This window comes from Harpia harpyja, chromosome 5 (assembly GCF_026419915.1).
Source record: "Harpia harpyja isolate bHarHar1 chromosome 5, bHarHar1 primary haplotype, whole genome shotgun sequence".
In the NCBI taxonomy this organism is placed as follows: Eukaryota; Metazoa; Chordata; class Aves; order Accipitriformes; family Accipitridae; genus Harpia; species Harpia harpyja.
Window position 1 is genome coordinate 11793926 of NC_068944.1, and position 20744 is coordinate 11814669.

Genomic DNA, 20744 nt, shown 5'->3' on the forward strand with positions numbered 1-20744 from the left:
TGCCCCAGCTCACTTTGCTGTGGAAGGATCCTTTGTGAGATACTCAAGATTAAAACAAGCCTATATGTTCTAGTAACACAAAGGAACATTTTTCTTTGAAACTTGTGGGTGGATAAAATTCTTTGGTTAAGTTTTTAAAAAACTCTCTGCGGGCTGTGTGGAGAATTGCCACATGCTTCTCATAGATTCCAAATTTCTGCCATAGCAAGTCCCACTGGTTTCAACCACAGGCTTTTTTGTTTTCTGTACTCTCCTTTGTAACCCTCAGCAAATGGAGGCAATGCCTGAAGTTCTGGAAAACAAGAGAGAGAGGCTGCGAGCCAGGCCTACACTGCTGCATTCCTTTGCAATGGTAGGCCACCGTGTGGGCTTCGTTTCAGCTCTTCATTGTAAATCAGCGGCACAGATAACCAAGTGACCAACTATGAAAACAGGCAGAGTGCGATCAAGAGATTGGTTTTAATTACAACCTTGAGATCAAAAGTTGTTTTCCCACGGGGGATATTTTTAACTTTCTTGAATGCCTCTTTTTACTGGCATATTTCTTTACTTAAAATACGCTCACAAGCATACAACACCTTCACACACCCATGAGGTAAATAACAAAGTCCAGAGCTGTTTTCTTTTTGCTATGGTTTGTGCTGTGTATTCCCAGATAGGTGGCTTTCTTTACATGTACCTGGTCAATGCAGTTAGGTAAAGGCAGCAGATGGCTCAGTAGAAGACTTTTCTGCAAGACCTCAAAAGTTAGGAGTAACTGGTAATTTCTTACAAAGATGCATCACTGAGTTGCAGAAATACATATATAGCCTGTACTATAAAACCCCATTAGAACAGGGGAAGAGGAGGAAATTAAGCTCAGTGACAGACAATGTGTAACTTAGGCCCCCCAGCTAATTTCTTGCATGTTGAATCTGGTGTGACTTTTAGAATAGGTTTAAGAAAAAAAGGTCTGTTGTACCTCTGGTTTTAAGCTTCAGCATGATCTGTAACAGGAGAACGCACAGAGTTGGTATGCAATTACTGCTACAGTTCCTATGGTTTGAAATGCTTGATCTCTTTCCTTTGACATGGCCAGAATGAACATGGCTATTTCAGCTGCTGCCACTGCTAATTTTGCTACTTTAATTGAGCATCTGTGTGAAGGGCTAAGTGTCTTCAGTAAGAACAGAGAGGAAAGAGGATACTCAAAGACATAAATAATATAGGGTGTACAAGTTTGGGGAAGATGTGACGTTGGTTTTCCTCCATCAAGTCCAAAACCTGGCTCCCAGAGAGCAGCCCCGCACAGTGGGTAATGGGATGTTAACGCATTTCAGCCCACAGTAACCACACTGTGCTTCCTGTTAATATCCAGACTTTGGGCACAGACTACAACATTGGGTTATTACTGCACAGACTGCAAGTGTCTTCACGTCTCTGACATGCAGATGCTAGGAGTTATGTGTGCCTTGCTGAAAAGCCTGACGATACAGAAGAGTTTTCCAGCAAGAGGACCCCTGATGATGGTATATCAAAAGTCTGTGACTCAGATAGTATTACTACTTTTCACACAGTGATACTGTAAAACTTAGTTGCCTTCAGTGGAACAATAATGCTGAACACAAGCTGTAATGAATATACAGCATATTTTTAGTTTTTATTTTTGTATTTGTTTCACAGAACCAACCCTTTCAAATCATAAAATTGTCAGTGAAACTAAAAATCATGTGCTGTTTGCTAATTCAGGAGATAAGACTTAGGCATGTTTATTAGAGTGTCACCGTTCCAGCTAGATGTCACATTCCTGCGTGTTTTCACGTGGTCATTGATTGGTTGTGTCATGGTTTTACCAGGTACATTGAAAAAGTCAGTATAGTTATCCTACCAAAAGAGATACCGCAGCAACAATTCCCCACAGCGCCAGTACCACCTGTTACAGGGATTCCTCTTCCAAAGGCTGTTAAGTGACAAATTCACCTTTGTTAGTTTTACTGTGGAGCGATGCTTTAGGGATGTATTTGTCTTGAAACCAGTACTCTTGTAACAACCAATGGTTCACAGTTAGATATTAAACACTGTCCCAGACAAAGTGAAGTCTAGCAGAATTTAGGGGAACGAAAAAAACCCCAGCAAGCTGTTGATTATCCTCAGGAACTTGCAAAATTAATACTTCTTATTGTTTATCACTCCACAATCCAGCACTACTTTTATAGATGAAATAAATGTGTATTGACTTCTATGCTGTGTTCATCATCTAGCTTTTAAGCATTGGGCCCCTGAAATGAAAGAGGCAAACTTAGGAAAGCAGACGATATTTGCTGTTAAAGGACATAATTTACTGGTCGTGTTGCATGTAATTTTACAGTTTGCCTCAGTATAAATATGACCTTGAAACAGTTGCTGCCATGTTGAAAGAAGTGTATTTATTTTAACCAGATTCTGTGGGACCCATGCAAACTGGTACTGCTTGTACAAACAATGCGTATGCTAGGCCTAGTACTTAAAATCTAGAAGTCCTTTCTTGTCCTCCAAGCAGGGGGTTGATGATTTTGATTATTCTTACACAGATCAACAGTGACTGTATGTAGTAAAGAATGTTTCTGGCAGATCACTTCTCTCATATTGGCAACCTTCAGGATAAACTACTTCACGGGTAGATTCTTCCAGCTCTTCTTCCTGAGCTCTGAGAATTATCTTTCACGTAGTTGAGGGAAGTCCTGAAAATGGTATGTCTCAGGGTGATGACAAGACCTACTGTCTGGTATGCTGAGGGAACTGAGAAGAAACTGTTAAGTCAGCTTGGAAGGTTTATTCATCCCAGTGTCAAAAGAATAGCACTAGTGTTACAGACACCTTTGGCAGCTAGCAACTTTTTCATTGACTGGCCCCTTGGAAAGAAGGTTGCTAGTCATTTCAAGAGAGATTTTACTGGGTGTCTTCCCTAGTAAAACAGCTACTTGTGAATTGATGCCAAATGTTTGAGGTTTTTTTTCAGCAGATCTGGAATACATTTTAGGTTAGTATCAGAAATGAAGTAAGAGGAATTTCACTGATTTCTTCATACTGTAGTAATTAGTATCTGAAAGAATTGGCATTCTCCTATGCAATTTTCCATTTTTTTTTCCTACAGCATAGTTTTGTGCTAAAAAGTATATATTCCTGTTCTACCTGAGTGGATCCAATATTTATCTCCTTCAAAATATGAGCATAAATACTATAGACATAGTGTCACTCCTCCTTCCTGCTAAACCTGTAAAGACGGGTATTTCCATAATAGGATGCGAACTGCCACTTCCCTTCTCTCCATCAAAACCTTTTTGTGTTTTCGTGTGAGCTCTGCTGCAAGGCTAAGCTCTGATTCCTTGAAGGCTGTTCTTCAGTGGCAGAGGGCCAGGGAGGGCTTGGAGAGATGAGATCTTTCATGAGTCTGAAAACAGCTGTGCCAAGACTTGGGTATTAGCAAAGGTCTAGAATGAGTAGATCCTATTTGACCTATTGGTTTTCAGTCTGGCAGCAGCTCTTGGGGCATAATGCTGCCTGCAGAGAATGGCTAAGAACTGGTATTCCACATGGCATCAAGGGATTCAGGGAACGCAGCATTCGTTGGACTCTTCTTGTAAAATTTTAAGTGGAAGTTCCATTCATCTGGCCACAACAATGCAGTCTAAATGTCAGCTCTAAAAATGTGTTGTGCCTTTACCAACAGCAGTGCAGTCCTTTTCAGCAGGCTTAGCCAGTGATCTTTATTGACCCAAGATGTAGTACAGAACTAAACTTGGTCTTCTATGCAAATTAGTTCAATAGAAGTAAATACAACTCTGTAGTAACAGGAATTTAAGGGCCAGGTGGGGTTTTCCACTTTTTACTCTGTTTTTAGTAGTAAGGTTTATTGTAAGGAAAATTGTGCCACAACAGACCCCTTATTCACTGCTTTGTCAGATCAGCGTAGAAGTGTACTCAACTCATCAGTGGAATGGAAACACCTTCACAACCTTTGCTTCTTGTCTGGTAAGAGCCTTATACGCTCTATAATGTCTAATGTATGCAGTGAGGGAGGAAGGTCAAAGGAGTGCATGTTATGCTTAGTAGATGGCTTCTCATTTTTGTGGTGATTTGGTCTACAGCTTGATTAGCCCATAGGAAAAGCTGAGTTTCTTGTGCAGAAAAATATTTTTCCTTCAGTTACTCTGAAGCTATAGAGAAAGTTTGCCTTTGGGGGGAATTTTTTCCCTAAAAGTGACAAGCTTTGGCAAGGAGGGAGGGAGGAGAGTGAGCTGTAATGGAAGCACTCTCTCAGCTCACTGCAGTAGGAGTGTTAAACTCCTGTGAACCTGTGTTATGAGGCATACTGACATTTCCTTCTGCATTCATTCTGCTAGCAAATGGGGAAAGGTGTTTGCGTAAAGGCTAAATACACCAGCAGATCGGTTCTAGTTGTGTTCAGAGCTATGACCAACTATTTGTTTCACAATTATGCTGCATGCCATCTATTCCAAACAGAAATATTTGTTCAAAATTGATTTCCAACAGTTTGACAAGCATCAGACAAACCCAGTAATTAGATCTGTGAAGTGGAATGTCTGATGGCATATTGCCTTCTAACCATATTAAGTGAAGTTAGGCTGAGAGCCATTTTTTGTCTGCACTGTCTTAGCATAATGAGGGTAAATCAAGCTTTGCGGTTCAGATTTAACAATGCAGGCATAGTTTTTTCCTCCCTCTCCCCAAATACTTAGGTAGTAAAGCCTAATGGCTGTAGACACGCCATTCTTCCGTGAGCTGTGCTGCAGTAAAAGGCTGAACCAGGAGCTGGATCGTACCTCTCACTGGTGCCCAAGGGAGAGAGTGGAACCGCCTCAAGGATTTTGATCAGATAACGCCTGTGTTTTCAGGAGATCCATAGCCTTGTTTGGTGAACCTTTCTCTGCACCAGTTTACTGGTTTGCACCCATTCTCTCATCCCCTTTTCTCCTTCTAGTCTGATCGGTGGGTGTTCCACAGCATGCTAAGCCGTGCAGCGCTCCTTGGTGCCATCTCCAGCGGTAGAGCTCCGGCTGGAAGCCAGGACTGGCCTTGCTGTTTCTGGCAGATGACCTGAACCGGCCTGCAGGACGAACAGTTTTTGCTACACTTGCCTTGGATGCAGCTGAGCACTAAATAGTTAGATCCTTTTTCCAAGGAAATTGTTAAATTGGCCTGATTTTATTTGATCCTGGCTCTTGCAGTAGGTCACAGTGCGTAATGACTGCTGCATGTCAGGGTCCTCGTTGACATGCACATCCAAAGCTCCGTTGTCCCATCTACTAGAGTTTGAAGTGAGGTGTGTGGTAGTGCAGGAAAAATGGAAGTGTGTGGCTTCGTGACAGTAAGCAAAGACAGAGTTGAATTAGGGTTCCCAGTGGTGCCTTTAGGCTATACTTCCTGTAAAACAATTCCTTAAGGTCCTTTTTCTAGAGAACTTAACTGCATAAAAAGGAAAGGCAAAATGTTGGGAAACAGTTATCTTAACACAGTTGGAACCCAGACATCCTCAACTGCAGCTTATACGTAGTGATGATGGACGTGCTTTTTCTGTCCTTTTAGTTCTTTCAAATGTCTTGATATTACCACAAATGTTACTGGAAGCCACGTGTTCCAGAATAGTGGTTTTCAACCTCTTAAATAATGCAAGGCAAACTAATACATTGCATATATGCCTTACTATTACAGCTTACTGAAGATGTCGAAGTCTTAGGTGTTACAAAGCTGAGTAATTTTTAGGTGTAACCTTTTGCTCTTCAAGTGACTAAAACCAGGTAAGTCAGTACAAAATTCCAGATGTTTTACTTAATATTTTATTATCAGCATTTCAGTAAACTTACTGAAATATAGTTGACTCAGAATTGAGAACTGTACTGCATTATATTTAACTATCCAGTTGTTTTCTTACAGAAGAGATAGGACCAAAACAGTAGAAAAGGACAAATACACATTATATTTCATATACTGAAGAGCACTGCTTTATAAATATACATGACTTAATCAACTTCTATTTTAGCTTCAAAAGGTCCCAAAGCTAAGTGATACAATTTTCATCTTCATACCTTGAGAAAAGAAGGCCAAGAAAAAGGAAATTAGTAATCAGTCACAACAATCTTAGTTACAATGAAATATATTAAAAGTTTGGTGTTACAAATGATTAATATACTTTCTGGTGTTTGTAACAAGTAAATAATTCTTAAGATTTTGTACAAATATTTAAGCTGCTGTTGTGTATTATTACAATCAATATTTTCAATATGCTGTGACTGTTGAACTAAGCCTCTCTTGAGAAGCCAAAGTAGGGGAATATGCTTCAGCTTTTATCAGCTTCATTTTCCTCATTTATTTTACAACATTTGTAGAGGGAGCAGCAATAAGAATGTGAGAGGAATTACAAGTATCTGCAAGAAAGCAAGACTGAAAAGGAGTGGGAGGAGATGAAAAACTTGTAATCTTTTTTTTTTTTCTTTTTTTTTTTTTGTATTTAACACATTAAAACTCTTAGCTTAACAACCAGCGTGTCGTCTGTATGGAAGACTACAGACTTCTATATACACAGGGAGGGACTACCATAGAGCAGCTCTACCAAGTGACCCATGAGAAGGGTATTTGTATCCAAGGGCTCTCCGTCAGAGATTGTACTTTGTATGAAACAGGTTTCCATGGTCTTGACAGTAGCTGTTTGAACCATGGGGCTGAGAGGTCCCAGCTAGTTAGAGGCTTACGTAAAAGCGTTATTTTGATTCTCAAGAAATGGGATAAACTATTAATGTCAAATTGAGCAGTAAGGCACAGTGGTTTTGAAAATACTCATATGTCGCCTAACTCCTATTAAAGGCACTGGGGGTTGGATTTAACATTGTTTCATTGAAAACACCTTTGGAATTTCTATTTTGTTTCATTAACACACTGTTCAGAATTTTTGGTCCATCTATATTCCTTCATTTTGGGAAGTCACTGTGTATACAGGGAGCAACTGGCTTTGTTCACTCTGACCAACATGCACAGGGAAAAATGTGCCAGCAGCAGGTTCCAGAGCTGCATGGAGCGAGGGGAAGTGGAAAGGTGGCGTTGCCTTCGGGAGCGGTCCTCGGCTGCGCCTGGAGTGCCAAATCCTTGCTCGGCGTCTGGCTCCCTCCTGCTGCTTTTGGGCTAATGCAAGGATGTGCTGTTCTCATGCTCTCACTTGCGCAGCTTTCAATGACTTTATTCACTTAAATATAAATAGACGACACTTTAATAGCCTTCTGGTAATGCCTATGGCAATGCATTCTGCTGTACTTACTCTTTAACCCGTTTTACAAGGGTTTTAAAAAAAAAAAAAAAAAAAAAAAAAAAAAAAAGCCTGAAGACCTCTTCCTCCCTGGGCAGCTTTCTCTTGTACAAGTGATATGGTACAAGAAAGGTACTCTGTTTTAACGAGAGAGCTGCTTCTTCCAGGGAGAAAAAAAGAAAATAATATCAGTATCATATACACAGCATTTATAATGAGTTTTAATAGGAGAAGTCTAAATATTTGTTTTTAAATGAACAAATAAGCATATGTTTACATGCTCCATTAATTCTTGATATCCTTAAGACATTATTAAAGTGATCTGTCTCTCCAAATGCACTTGAAGACTTTGATTAGTTAGCTCAACTATTAACAATATCTCTGTTACATGTTTTTAAATATTAGAGAAGACTTAAGCATGCAGAACATCTAGAGGAAAACTGAAATGTGTGCTTTCATTACTGAAATAAAGCATACAGAAAAATTTATACTTTATAGCTCACTGCGTATGCATTAGGAGAAGCTACTTTTGTGGCACAAATACCCTTCTTTGTTGCTTACCAATACCCGTATTCAGTGACACAAAGAACAACTGTTGTAAAAAATATTAGTATGCAGATGCTCTGGTGTTTTGTTAATGCATTTAATTAAATACAATAGCTCTTTTGTTTGTTTTTCTTTTTCTGTCCTTGAATGGATTTGTATTATGGTATAGAATCTAGGCTTAGAGTTGCTATTTAAAATGTTTTGCAGTTTTAGAATGTGTCATATTTCCATGTTAGTTACTTTCTCTTTCGTTCGATTAAGAAAGTAATTTAGGAACTTTAATAGTTTCTGGTAAGTTTGAAAGTATCTTTTCATGAAAATCCAAATCCTGAAGTTGCCAGCAAATATTTTCCTTTTCCCCACTGATGAGGTCTTCTGTGACAATTAGCGTTGGTTAAATGGTTGTATTCCTGAGAAATACTTTCAGATGTTTTAACCAAAGAAAACGTACTTGAAGTTCCCCAACATTTTCTAGGTAGTTTCCACAGAAGAAAAAAAAAAAGCTGCACAGCAAAACTGCACACTATGTTTTTATATGAAAAACTGTAGCAGAATGATTACAACAAATTGTAACCTAAGTACCGGTATGTATTTGCAGAAGCCAACATTACTGTCTTGTATCGTTATCCATAAAATTATTTCTGAATTACTCTCAGCCTGAGAAAAGGTTTCTTTAGTGCCCTGTGGGTGGGCGAAATCATATGAAATGACTGTGTCAAGTCTAAAATTGCTCTGGTGAATCAGCAAAGTACTTGAGCCCAGAGTACTTTGAAAAAATAGCAGTATGTGCCAGATCCTATCCCTCCCATGGGAACAAGGACCAAATCAAATGGAGACATAATGAGGTAATTAGAAAACCTTAGAGGGTAACATATGACTAACTGTAACTTATTTCTGAGATTCTGAGCCCAGTTAACTCCAAAAAATGTTTCTGACAGAGTGACTATGTGGGAGGTGTCTGCTCTGAAAGTTGCTTCTCAAGCAATGACCTACTAATATTCTTTCAGTGTTCCTTGCAGACAAGCCATTTTCCTCAGTGGGTGCAGTTTCCTTCATAACAGTAGGAATAATGGTATAGACTATAAAAACCTCCATAAATGTTTTTGTCAGTGATAGAAGGAGCTACTACAGGTTAAGTGTGCGCTGCAGCTGATTCTTCTCAGATATTTTACTGCGTGTGTCAGAACGCAACTGTGGAGAAGGCAGCAGACACTTCACCTACTTACACCACAGAGGCCTGTCTCATACCTTTCTTGGCAAAAAGTTCATTGGTTTCTGATAATTGTTTTTGTCACTTCTCACAAGCACTAAATGCAAATCGGACAGTTTTGCTCTAGGCCTTCAGCATTAGCGCTGCGACATCATACGCTGAGTGCTAGGATCATACGTGGAGAAAAACTGTCATGGGAGGCCAACAGAAATTGCAGTTTAACATTCTCTGCCTCTTTGAAGTGAGGACAATTTAAAATAGTGAAAAAACCTCCCCTCGTTACGCTTGTTTGATTGGTATTGAAGTTACAGTGAGGGATTCCAAATTGGGACAAAACCTTCAGGTACAGAAGCTCTGACATCGTGGGGAGGGAACGTTCACTTGAGAAGGCCCGGTCCTGCACTGTCACTTTAATGATTCCCCCCCCCCCCCCCCCCCGTTTTGGAGGAAAACCGGTACGTTTTAGAGTTGCAGTCTTCCAGGTAAAGTACGGGAAATCTGATTGTTCACTGAAAGCCTCCTCATCAGGAAGCCTTCCATGTAAAAGTTAGTTTCAGTTGTGCTTTGAACAACCTATCAATCTATTTACAAGGAACGTTTAATTAAAAAAACCCACCTAGAACTACTGCAAATTCTGTGTGAGAACATCATCCCGGTTTCAGTTCCAAGATAGCTCAATGTTCTTAAAGGCTGGTAGAGAACATAGTTTCATTACAACTGCACATATTACGGGTTTTGTATGAAATGAGCATCTCAAGGCAAGGGAAAGAAAGCAGCATTGTTCCAGGGCTGTTTTTCACAGGCCTGTATTCATATCTCATCCTTGTTGTTTGCAGGAGAGGCAGATGTGAACCAGAACAATGGGACCTCCACGAAGAGCCCAGCGGTGACAGACTCCAAAGGCACAGCAGACCCGAAGAATGCCTGGCCTGAGGCCAACCCAGCTGACACGACTGGTCGCCCCCACTTGATCCGCCTCTTTTCCCGAGATGCCCCAGGAAGAGAAGACAACACCTTCAAAGATCGGCCCTCAGAGTCAGACGAGCTACAGACCATCCAAGAGGACAGTGCAGCAGCTTCAGAGAATTCGGATTTGATGGCTTCACAAAAACGCTCCTCTTTCCGGCACGGATCAAAAATGGCATCTGCGAGCACTACAGACCATGCTAGACATGGATCTCCAAGGCACAGAGACTCGGGTCTACTTGACTCGCTGGGCAGATTCTTTGGAGGTGAAAGACACGTTCCCCGGCGGGGCTCGGGCAAGGTGAGCTCTGAGGAATAGAGAACTGCACAGCTACAGCAAAATAAAGTACAATTAAACAGGAAGGGTGGGACTAAAAGGAAGGTGTAACTGCTATAATGCAAGAGTTGACTTAGCCAGCAAGACGGTACTTGCAGATGTGTAATTTAATGCTTGGCTTTAAACTGAAAACAACAACAACAAAAGCGTAGATCTGGGAAACGAGGAGCTATTCTGGGTAGTAACAAGGAGTATTAGAAATCCAAGTGGGTCTAGAAACATTACTGAGAGCAATTTTTATGAACATTTAATGTGGTGCGTTGTATGCATTTGTATGCTGTGCCATTTAGAGAAACTTCAGTCTGCTTTTGTGCATTGTTCTTAAATGTTTGCAAAACATAGCTGGATGAGAGCACTAAATGCAAGACAATCTCTAGATAGTTTGGCACTGAGGGACAGACTTGGAGATAGATGTAAGAAAAAGAACTGTGACCAGATTCTCAGGCTGCTTGTGCAAGAGTGTGTTTTAAGGTGGCTTGGCAGATTATTATCCCGAATCCCAGGTGTACAAAATAGTCCCAACTGCTTTATCCTGGCGAGAAGTGAAGATTTATATTCCAAGTATTTCATACTAGAAATTGTGTAACAAGCCATTTCTTCATTATGAATTGAAAAACAAGGTATTGATGAAAGGATATTGCTTGAACTCTTTCCTTTTCCAGGATTAACCCGCCTCCTCTGATGTTACGCAGATGGCATGTTAGTTCACTATTGTTCGAGTGGCAAAGTTTTAAGATATTTTCACTGTACCCTTTGCCATGTAAATGATAAGTGGAGTCTTGTGTTTGTGTGTTCACGCACTTACATAAGCATTTGAATGAAAACTACTGTAGGGCTGTAAAACCTTGTTTTAGCTGAATATATTGTTTGATGTAGTTGCTCAAGTTGTGTGTCGCAAAAAGCAATGCTCATAGTTGCTGGCTGGGCCCAAATTTTTCAATAACCTTTGACAACCTTTGCTGTCTGTTCAGTAGTTCTAACCTCTGATGCTTGCTAACCTGGGATGGGTTAGCAGGTACAGCGTCCCCAGATTGGCTCTCTCACAGAGTTGCACTGGGATGTGGTACATACTAGCCTGTGGTTTAAAACTGATTTGTGATCGTATGGCAGCTGCATGCTGTCCATGCATGTCACAGCTCTGCAGTTGGAAGGACAATGTATATAACAGCCCTTCCCTGAAGAGCTGTAATGTATAGACCACTGGATGAAAAACGCTCTAGAAACTTAAAACCAGAAGCTTCTCACACTTGGTAGCCAGTAGGAAGCAAGCTGTGTCTTTTGGTCTTTTTTGTTTCTCACATTTACAAACTGGGGCCTGTAATGCTCATGACAAAGATTTAGCAATTAACGCAGTTGTTTCTGTAGGTATGTAATGTTCATACATGCAACAAGCAGTTGCTGTGAGAATGAAGAAAACCACTTTTCTTGCTGTTACTGCAAATATCAGAGACTGTTCCCAACACTGCTATTTTCTGGAACCTGGTTGGCTAGCTCAACTCTTGCTGTTTTATTCATATACTGTGTGACTCGATGAAAAATACTATATGAAATGCTCTTTGTACACCAAGGAAACAATACCAAAACCTTAGATTCTGCGTACAGGATATACAGATGTATGTACGTTCTTGCTTAGCAATAAAACCAACCAACTCACTTTTTAGTAGGGGTGACTGAAAAATGGCTGCAAGTGTACAGAGTCTGTATTTTATCCTTCGGTGTGAACACGATCTCTATGATTCTCTACAGATCTTTACATAATTATGTATGAGAGGACAGGATATCATCTGTCTTATCTCTGTTGCTGTTCAGTAAACTGCTATTGTGAAGCACTTAAATGTCTGCAAAACAGTACAGAATTATGGACAATTCTAACATTTTTTACCTAGCTGAAGTAATTTTTTTTTTTTTTTTTAAGAACAACTACATGTAATGTTACAGAGTCCTGACTTGCAGATCTCAGCTGGAAGCACAGAGAAGTTTTATTGTCTTGGCAAAAGTCAGTCACATTAGAACTTCCAGTGCCAAAGCATCTCTAGCACTATTTCATGCAATGATAATATTGATGCATGAAAACATGTCCTAGGAAGCTCTATCATAGGAGGGCTTTAGCGTGGAAAATACTGAGCAAGTGCCACAGACAGTTGTTTCAACTATTATTTATTTAGCCTTTGAATCAATGCCTTTTGGTTTCTTGTATCAAGGAAGGCTTGTGGTGTCACTTATTTATACGTGTGTATACAGAGGAAATCTAGATGGCTAATAGTCTTATTTGTGCTTAAAACCTAAATAGGTTGTCACTTGCTGAATTTTGTAGAGTGTCAGAGTACTGACAGGTGATGAAGGTGCTCATGGATGAATTGAAGTAGAATAAAGGCCCTTGGCAGTTTTCCAGACTCCACTAAGTAAACAGGTCTTTGGTAAATAAGAAACCATGAAAAGTACCTTAAAGGATGAATTTCAAAGGCTTGAAATTGAAAAGTTCCTAGAGCTGCACTGTTTGTTTGCTCACACTTGTATCTGATTAATTTTTGAAGCATTTCAAAGCAATTCTGCAGCTGCCTTTCTTGCAGTCTCCCTTTTTCAGTTAGCTCGGGCCCCAGTGGGAACGTGTATCTCAACTACCCACACCAGCAAGCACTGGAATGCAAAGACAACACTTGCTCTTTGTACAGATTTAGGGCTGACATTCAAGCAAAACGCATTATAAATTCTTTGTGGAGGCATTTTCATCTTGCATCCATAGCTGAAAAGTACATTAATGAATAATATTCACTATTGTGTACGGAAAGGTGGGGTAGGAACAAAGCAGGGACTGTTTCATGGCCTCCTTTTCTCCCATGGAGCAGGTTCTCCCTTACCCTGGAATTCTGAAGTTAAATTAAGAGTGCATGGGAGTCCCATGGGAATAAATAAAAATAGAAAGACTGGAATGTACAGAAATACTCCTTCTCCTCTAAGGGGCAGCAACTGCATTTGCTGTTGTTCCCCCTGCCCCAACAAGATTTTAGGTAACTGAAACTCAATTAAAACCAGCTTGAATTTTGTACAATTTTTTTTCTAAGGTAGAATATTCCAGACAAAACTATTGTTGTGCACAGCCTAAATTTAATTGTATTAAAGAAGATTTTAAAAGGGTGACAGACAGAAACTACAGTGCAGACATTTTAGAAAGCATGCAAGACAGTAGTGTAACTATAAATTATTTCCTTTCTAATCTTTATAGAATATTTATCTAAACATTTGTAAAGCATATAAGCAAGTTTGTTAAAATGATCAAATCTTTCTTGTGCCTCCTAGATATTAGCCTGTATTCAATATGTACTGAGTGCTATTTTGTTTCTTTTACGCAGTTGTTTATGTTTTTAAAATTCTTTTGTTCATGTTTTTTTTTTTTTACCCCCTTACTAAAAGTTGGGATTGTGAAACAAGAACTTTTCTGTCCTGGTTTAACATTATGCATTAACGTACTAAACTTTAAACTACATTTCTGACACACATGCAACAAACCAAAATATTGTGAGTGACAGTAAATAATAGGCTGAGGCCAGACTTAGTGAAAGATTAGATCAATTCTTCTTTGACATTTTGCTTCAGTTTTGTATGCAGTCTTGTAATGTTCTCCTGTTGCCTGTATGAAGCCTTGCTCCTGTATTTCTTTCCCAATATATATGGGTTTGGGTGCAAGGAATATAGAAGGTGGACACAGGGCTTCCCCTTCCTACAGACAGATACAAGGTATGAGGAGTACTGGGCTGCAGTTCTTCTCAGAAGTTGAGCAGAACCAGGGTTTAGGATCAGCATTTCTGAAACAGCAGTTCCAAACCCACCCCAGTTTTAAATAATGTCATGGACAGATATGTTCCTCAAAATATCCAGGCATCTTTTTTCTTTTTGCACTTGAACTCTATTCACATTTCTTGTACGAGCTTTAATGTATACTACAGTACCACGAAGACTTTGAGAAGTAGTTAAATCAATGCTAGTCTGACTAGTATATGATGTGATTTAAGTCAATACTTACTGTGATTTTTATTTCCACGTCTTAGTTTTCAGGGAGTGGTATTGCTTGTAATACACTGTTTTGTAAAACCTGCTGTGGAAGCAGTATGCTTGTAAAAAATTTTTGTTATATAGTTTATGGTGGCTGTAACAATAATTTTGTTTTAATCTTTTGCTTTATATGTGCTTTATGTATTCATTAAACTGTTTACATCACAAAATCGGTGTACTAATGATTTGATTTGTTTTAAATACTTTAATCCATTAACAGAAGTTGCAACAAACTACTTCATAGTACGTGATTGGGTTTCAGATCATGAAGGAGGCTGTATGTCCTTCTATAAAATTCAGTAAATTCTATAAAACACTGTATTGGACAGAAATGAATAAAGCTTGCCTTCTGTAAGGAAACAACTAGGTTTTAAATAACTGAAGCTGCTAAATCTGGTGTTCTTACTTTATGATAATGGGAATGGAATCTGGCTTCTCTTTTTTGTAGCAGGTAGTGATGAATGACCTAAAAATGAACTCGTATATCAGAACTATCAGTTTGATTAAAGCTCATTTAGCTTGTACGGTAGGCCTCTGAGTGCTTTAGATTCGTCCGTTTTAAAAAATAGTAATCTGTACAAAACAAGCAAGTATCAACAGGTGAGTACCGCACAGTGCGTGATAAGTGAAAGGCTTAGGAGCCAACATTACATAGGATTGATTTTGACATGTTCATTTAACACATGAATGACCATATACGTGTTATACATGCTTAATAATTAACACATTATTTAATGCACTGGAACTAATCATCTCTTGCATTTTCAAGGAAATTACTGCTTGAAGCAATTACTACAAACTCTAAGAGGAATTTGGAAGTCAGACTAGTCCGTTAAGCGATGCTTAGAAAGAGCAAGCACTAACTTTGCTAAGGTATTAGTGATGCTTTGTGCTCAGCCTAGCAGCAGATGCATGGCAAGGTTTATTCAGAAGTGGGACAAAGTAGTTGGGGCTTGCTGGTCTGTATTAGCAGTTGAAGAGAAAAATCATGATTGGGTGGATAGGAAAAGCCGCTGCGCTTCACTGTTTTTACTATCCTTTTACATGGTTGTCTTTTGCCTCTTAAATTCAGAGATGTATTTAGTAATGTGTGCAGGCTAAAATACTAATTAATCAACTGAAGCATTTTAAAGATCACCATTTCTAATCAGTCTGCAGCAAAAAAATTCCCCTTTTCATTAAACTTCCAATAGTATCTCCTGCTTCAGTCTTTGCTAGACTAGTTCCTAGATTCTTCTGTCCACCAGTATGATATAATGATTATTTAAGAGGGAGGTAATAGCGTGCTCTGAAGAGCAGCTCCAAGGATTCTCTCAGGTGCTCGCTGAAGTTACAGCCTCGCTGGTGGGCTTTGCCTGCACCCCAGCGCAGCAGCAGCGCAGAGCCGCAGAGGCAGCAATGGCTGCTTGGGGCTCTTCTGGGGGGAATTGGCTTTGGCTGTTCTGCAGCAATTCCTCTGTTTTTCAGCTGCAGCCCAGTTGAGAATAAGGTCTGGATTTAATTTTATTATGGTGTCCCGGGGGGGGTGGTTTGTTTATACAAGCAGGAGGGGCAGGCAGGAGCCCCAAAACTCACATACAGAAGGTCAAAGGGATGTATTAAAAATTTAGCATGAGGATTTTCTCTACCTAACATTAAATTTTTCTCATTGCGTTTACTTCTTATTTATAAATTTGCAGAGAAGCGGCTTTATATTAAAATCTCTTATATGGGGGTTTTTTCCTATCACATATATTAATTTCTTGCAAATGAAGAACTGCATTATCCTTAGTACTTTCCATCCTAGAATGCCAAAATTAATGACTTTGTTCTTCAGCTGTTTTGAGATTGCACAACAGTAAACACTGCCCGATAGAAAACTGAGGCAAAAGTTAGTAGGCAGTTTACTGACCTTGTTTTGTACCTCCATCATCGCATACCATGAGCGACAATTGCTGGCTTCCATTTTGTGTACTGATGCAAAACATCTCGCCTTGTTCCTGAAGTGGTCTCCAGTTAGACTGACATGTTCGGTTACTCATTTCACTCTAAAGTTAGCTGGTTTCATTTCTGAGCTACCCCCAAAAAATCCGCCACTGCCATTTTCAGGTGCTTTTACTGAATTTCTCACAAAGCGATTTAAAAAATGTTTGTAAAACATACTGAATTACTGCTGCAGACCCAAGATGAACCTTAGCTCTGTTTCACCTTCTGCTTATGATGCATCTACTTTTCCATTTCTGATCTATCATACCATTAACACACCTTGGAAACTGTACAAGCCTCAGGTTTTGGGTGGTCCATCTGCCCTCCACCCCCCATTTTATACTGACAACATTACTGGAAATTTTACCTCTAAGTGGTAGTATTTGTTTTGAAGAAATAAGCTGTTAACCATGCCATGTCTAATTATGTCCTTACTATTTTACTCTACCCATAAGTTATGTGGATGTAGGCAATAGTACTTCTAACAACCTGTACAAGGGTTTAGCTTGTCATTTTCTTACCTATTAAAGGCAGAAAAAACAAAATTGGGCCAGTGCCTTCGAAGATGAGAACTGGTAAAATAGCTGGTGTGTGGGTGAGTGTGCGCAACCTGAGAGATGAAAGGTGTATTTCAAGAAATTAAGGTTGTAGTAACATTTTTCTCCTCTTTATTTCTAGTCAGCAGCTATAAAGCAATAGTGTACACCTGGATTTATAGTTTTGTTTTCCAAATAATTATCATCTTGTTTATTGTATGAGCTTCTTGACTATATGAAATACTAGGCAACAGGCCATCTTAAAATTTTTACAAACTTCTGCTTTCTTACTAATAGCTATACAGTGTTACATTCTTTTGCTGTAACAACAGATGCATCTCCACCAAATATGCAGTCTATCAGTAGAAATTTATCATTGTGACTACTCATCTATGATGCCTTCCATATCTTGGACACATACAGTTAAGTAAGTCCTTAAGGCTGTGAAGTTTGTTGGTAGCAGAAGCTACTCTGGAAACTGCTTTGAGAACACCTACTAGCTACACTCTCTTTTTTGTTGGAGTGCTTATCCTCAAAAAAACCCACCAATCCACCCCGAACCCAAAGCCTTGCACACAGTTTCTGTGATGGATCATTTCAACAAGGTTTAATCTATGTCATTGATACCAACTTGATAAAACAGCACAGAGGACAACACTGAATATGCACCAGAGAGTATGTCCAAGCAGATAAAAAGAACTGCTATCATGAAGAATATTTGCATAAAATGATCAATGCTAGGCAGGAAAATGCTTCAGAAAAGCAAAGGTAAATTAAAGCATCGGGTTTTGCTCCTGCAACCATTTATCAAGTGTCACAACACCAGAATAAACTGGACATGGCAAAAAACCCAGAAGGAACGATGGCACCAGTCTCTCACTCAGGACCCATCATAAAACAGAACTACTATCCTGAACAACTGTCCTGATTCTTCTTTTTTCTCCAGTAATTCTTCCCTCTCACCTTCTAATTTAGGGACCCCAATCACTAAGGAGTAAGAGGGTTATGGAGAAATGCGGTTCTGGATTATCAATTAGCACTTACCTCTCTTGATGGTTAGTGTTCTCCATGGTTTCCTTCTTCATGCCGTCTTTCTTCTCACCTCCCTTGGGTCTCTGACTTCTCAGCCATCTCTTGTCTTTCCTCCCGTGTTTTTTATTCCGATCTTTCTGCTAAGAATTCTTCATTACCTCTTTCTAGACAAAGATTATACTCATGGTCTCAGCACAACGCTGGAAGGCAGAATCTCCTGGATTCCACATCTCGCTTCCTACCAATTCTCCTCTGTAACTTCGAGCAAGTCACTTCATTTCTATCTTAACCTCCACATCAGTAAAAATTAACAGTACCATTACAACGATGTGTGGTTCATCCTTTCTACAGTGATTAGAAAAACCTGCTGAATTAGCTAATTAATCATAATGTCACCAGCAGACCAGCATGTGGGGAAGATGTCAGCATTCCCATCACTTTTTGTAACGGATCAGTAAGTTGTGAACAGCCTGGAACAAACACTGTCACAAACTGCAAATTAGAGCTCGGGTTGTACCCCGAACGAAAATGGAAGCAACGACACCAGCATAACACAGCTCTGGTTTAGCAGTGCCTGTTTACAGTAGGTATATTACTACTAGAGTAAGCATGGAGAAATAGATCCTCACATTACACGTGTTCCATATTCCATCACTGCTGGACGAGACGCTGGGTAACAGCGCTGGAAGGTTCTGATGCAGTGTCAGCTACGCCCAGGAACGCAAAACCCCACGTACAGAGCACCTCCGAACCCCGAGGTGAAGCAATTTCTGTATACAAGCGCCTGTCAAATTCGCCATGATTGCTCTAGTCAAACAGTATATAATAAATTTCCTCTTGTTTAAAAAAAAAAATAGCGTGTATGTTCACTGAGAGGGTGCGGCCCAATTCCTGTTTGGAATACTGTTTTGAAATGGTACTAACTACAGCAATTCAAACCTGGGTAGGAATTATACTTAAGAGTTTGGATTCAATGTCCATTTCAAGGATAGCACAGAATTAGCAGAGTGGCCTTACAAATTGCCTGTTGCTCTTTCATTTTGCTCTTCCCACAAACCAGCACAAGCAGTATTCATCACTTAATGCTTAAAGGATAATTTTAGTCTACCAGTATGGTTGCAAATTTCTTAGTGGGGGTTAAGCATTACATCCTGTAGGTTGTGGAACAGTTTGGTTTTCTAAGGCAATCTAAATGTACTTTTCATAGCGATATCAATTTGAAATTTGTAGATTTTGTATCATTTCTTTTAAATTCCCACTCAGTGGCTCATTAGGTATCTTGTGAGGACAACCCACGGGAAACCATTAAACCCACTGAACCCATGAAAATGTCCATTGTTTTTCATTCTTACTAATATCAAAAATACTCACTTGGTTTGATTGCATTTTACATCAGCTATTTCTATATTTCATATGTATTTGGATTTTGCCATTACAGAAATGACATCTGATGTTCTTCAGATTTTCATTTCACATCCTAAAGTAGGCAACAAAATACCTAATAATGATACTGAAAGGTATTGGACAACCTATAAATTCAGTACTCCAAAAATATCTTAATACTATTATTGTCACTAATGCATATCATCTACTGATTGGGAATTAGAGCTTTAAGTTTGTATTTATGTGTATATGCGATCTTTAGTTATAAGCAATCCTCTTGTGGAGGATGAGAGCTCTCAGTGAGAGCTTATAATATGCATTTAAAAGTCCCTCTTAACGAGTACGAGTTGCAAGATCTAACATACCATCTTTATACCAAGCAAAGTCAGGTATGTATTTCATGGGATCCCATGAAATACCACTAAAAAAAAATCTGCTACTGCTAAACCACATTTTTTACACTTCTGCATCAAATCTGAAAACAAAATCAAATAGGACACATAGAATACATTACTGCAGTTCTGTTTATATGAAAATGAATTTAATCCCCCAAATCCTACCACATCTCAAGTCAGATGCATGTATGATCCCAAACCTGGATTATCAAAGACGGTGTCCAAACGTACAAACCAGAAATGCCCACTCCATTTATCAAAAACCACAAGAACCCTCTTCTCTAGTCTCCTGTAGAGTTACGGTACAGACAGTAACACCCCTTACCCATTTTTAAGTGCCACAGAAAATACCAAGAGACTTGGTCAAGCCTGCTTTCTCTGAACACAGAAGAGCATATACTCGGGTATCTTCACCTCAATTGGAAATGTAATAATCTTGCACAAACCCCAAAATGAAGCACATACTGAATTATGTATGGATTCTTGTTACTGTGTTAGAGAAATGGCAATTTTTTTTCCAGCAGCTCATTCAAAATATTAATACAGGCTGGGCCAGTACATTTAATTAGTTTGATGTGAAAGTACATGGCTAACACAGGGAATGCAATGCCAATGCATAGCTACTTTTAAGACTTAAAATACCTGTATGTTTACTTTGCACTACATTGAAACTTACTCTCTCTTCTTTTTTTTGTCTTAGTGGCCAAAATACATAAGGTAGGTGGCACAGTGAAACAGTGCAACTTTCCCGTGTATCACCAGAAAGAGCTGCAAAGGATTCCAATATTGAATCCCTCCCCATTACAGAATAACTGTGGGTATTTTACATACCTTTTAAAGAGTTCTTATTTAGATTATTAATCCTGAAAGCTATTATTTTCACAGAGAGGCTGCAAACTGCATCTGTGTCACCAGATCTCCCAGATACTGCTTAAACTTCCAGTACTGGCAAACATTTTCTAATTAAGATTATTCAGATTAAGGAATCTTCCCTTTTTGGCTTTTTTGGATGTACAGCACAGTTGACTTAGTAGGGATCCTTGACTAA

At 39.3% G+C, this 20744-nt stretch overlaps 1 protein-coding gene across 1 annotated transcript in view; it reads left to right on the plus strand.

Annotated features, from left to right (window-relative positions):
- The window catches only part of MBP (myelin basic protein), a 94144-nt gene that overhangs the window by 63337 nt on the left and 10063 nt on the right, over positions 1 to 20744 (plus strand). Inside the window, exon 3 of the mRNA XM_052788387.1 lies at positions 9869 to 10299. Coding sequence (XP_052644347.1) covers positions 9869 to 10299 — 431 coding nt within the window. The remainder of the gene's footprint in view (positions 1 to 9868; positions 10300 to 20744) is intronic.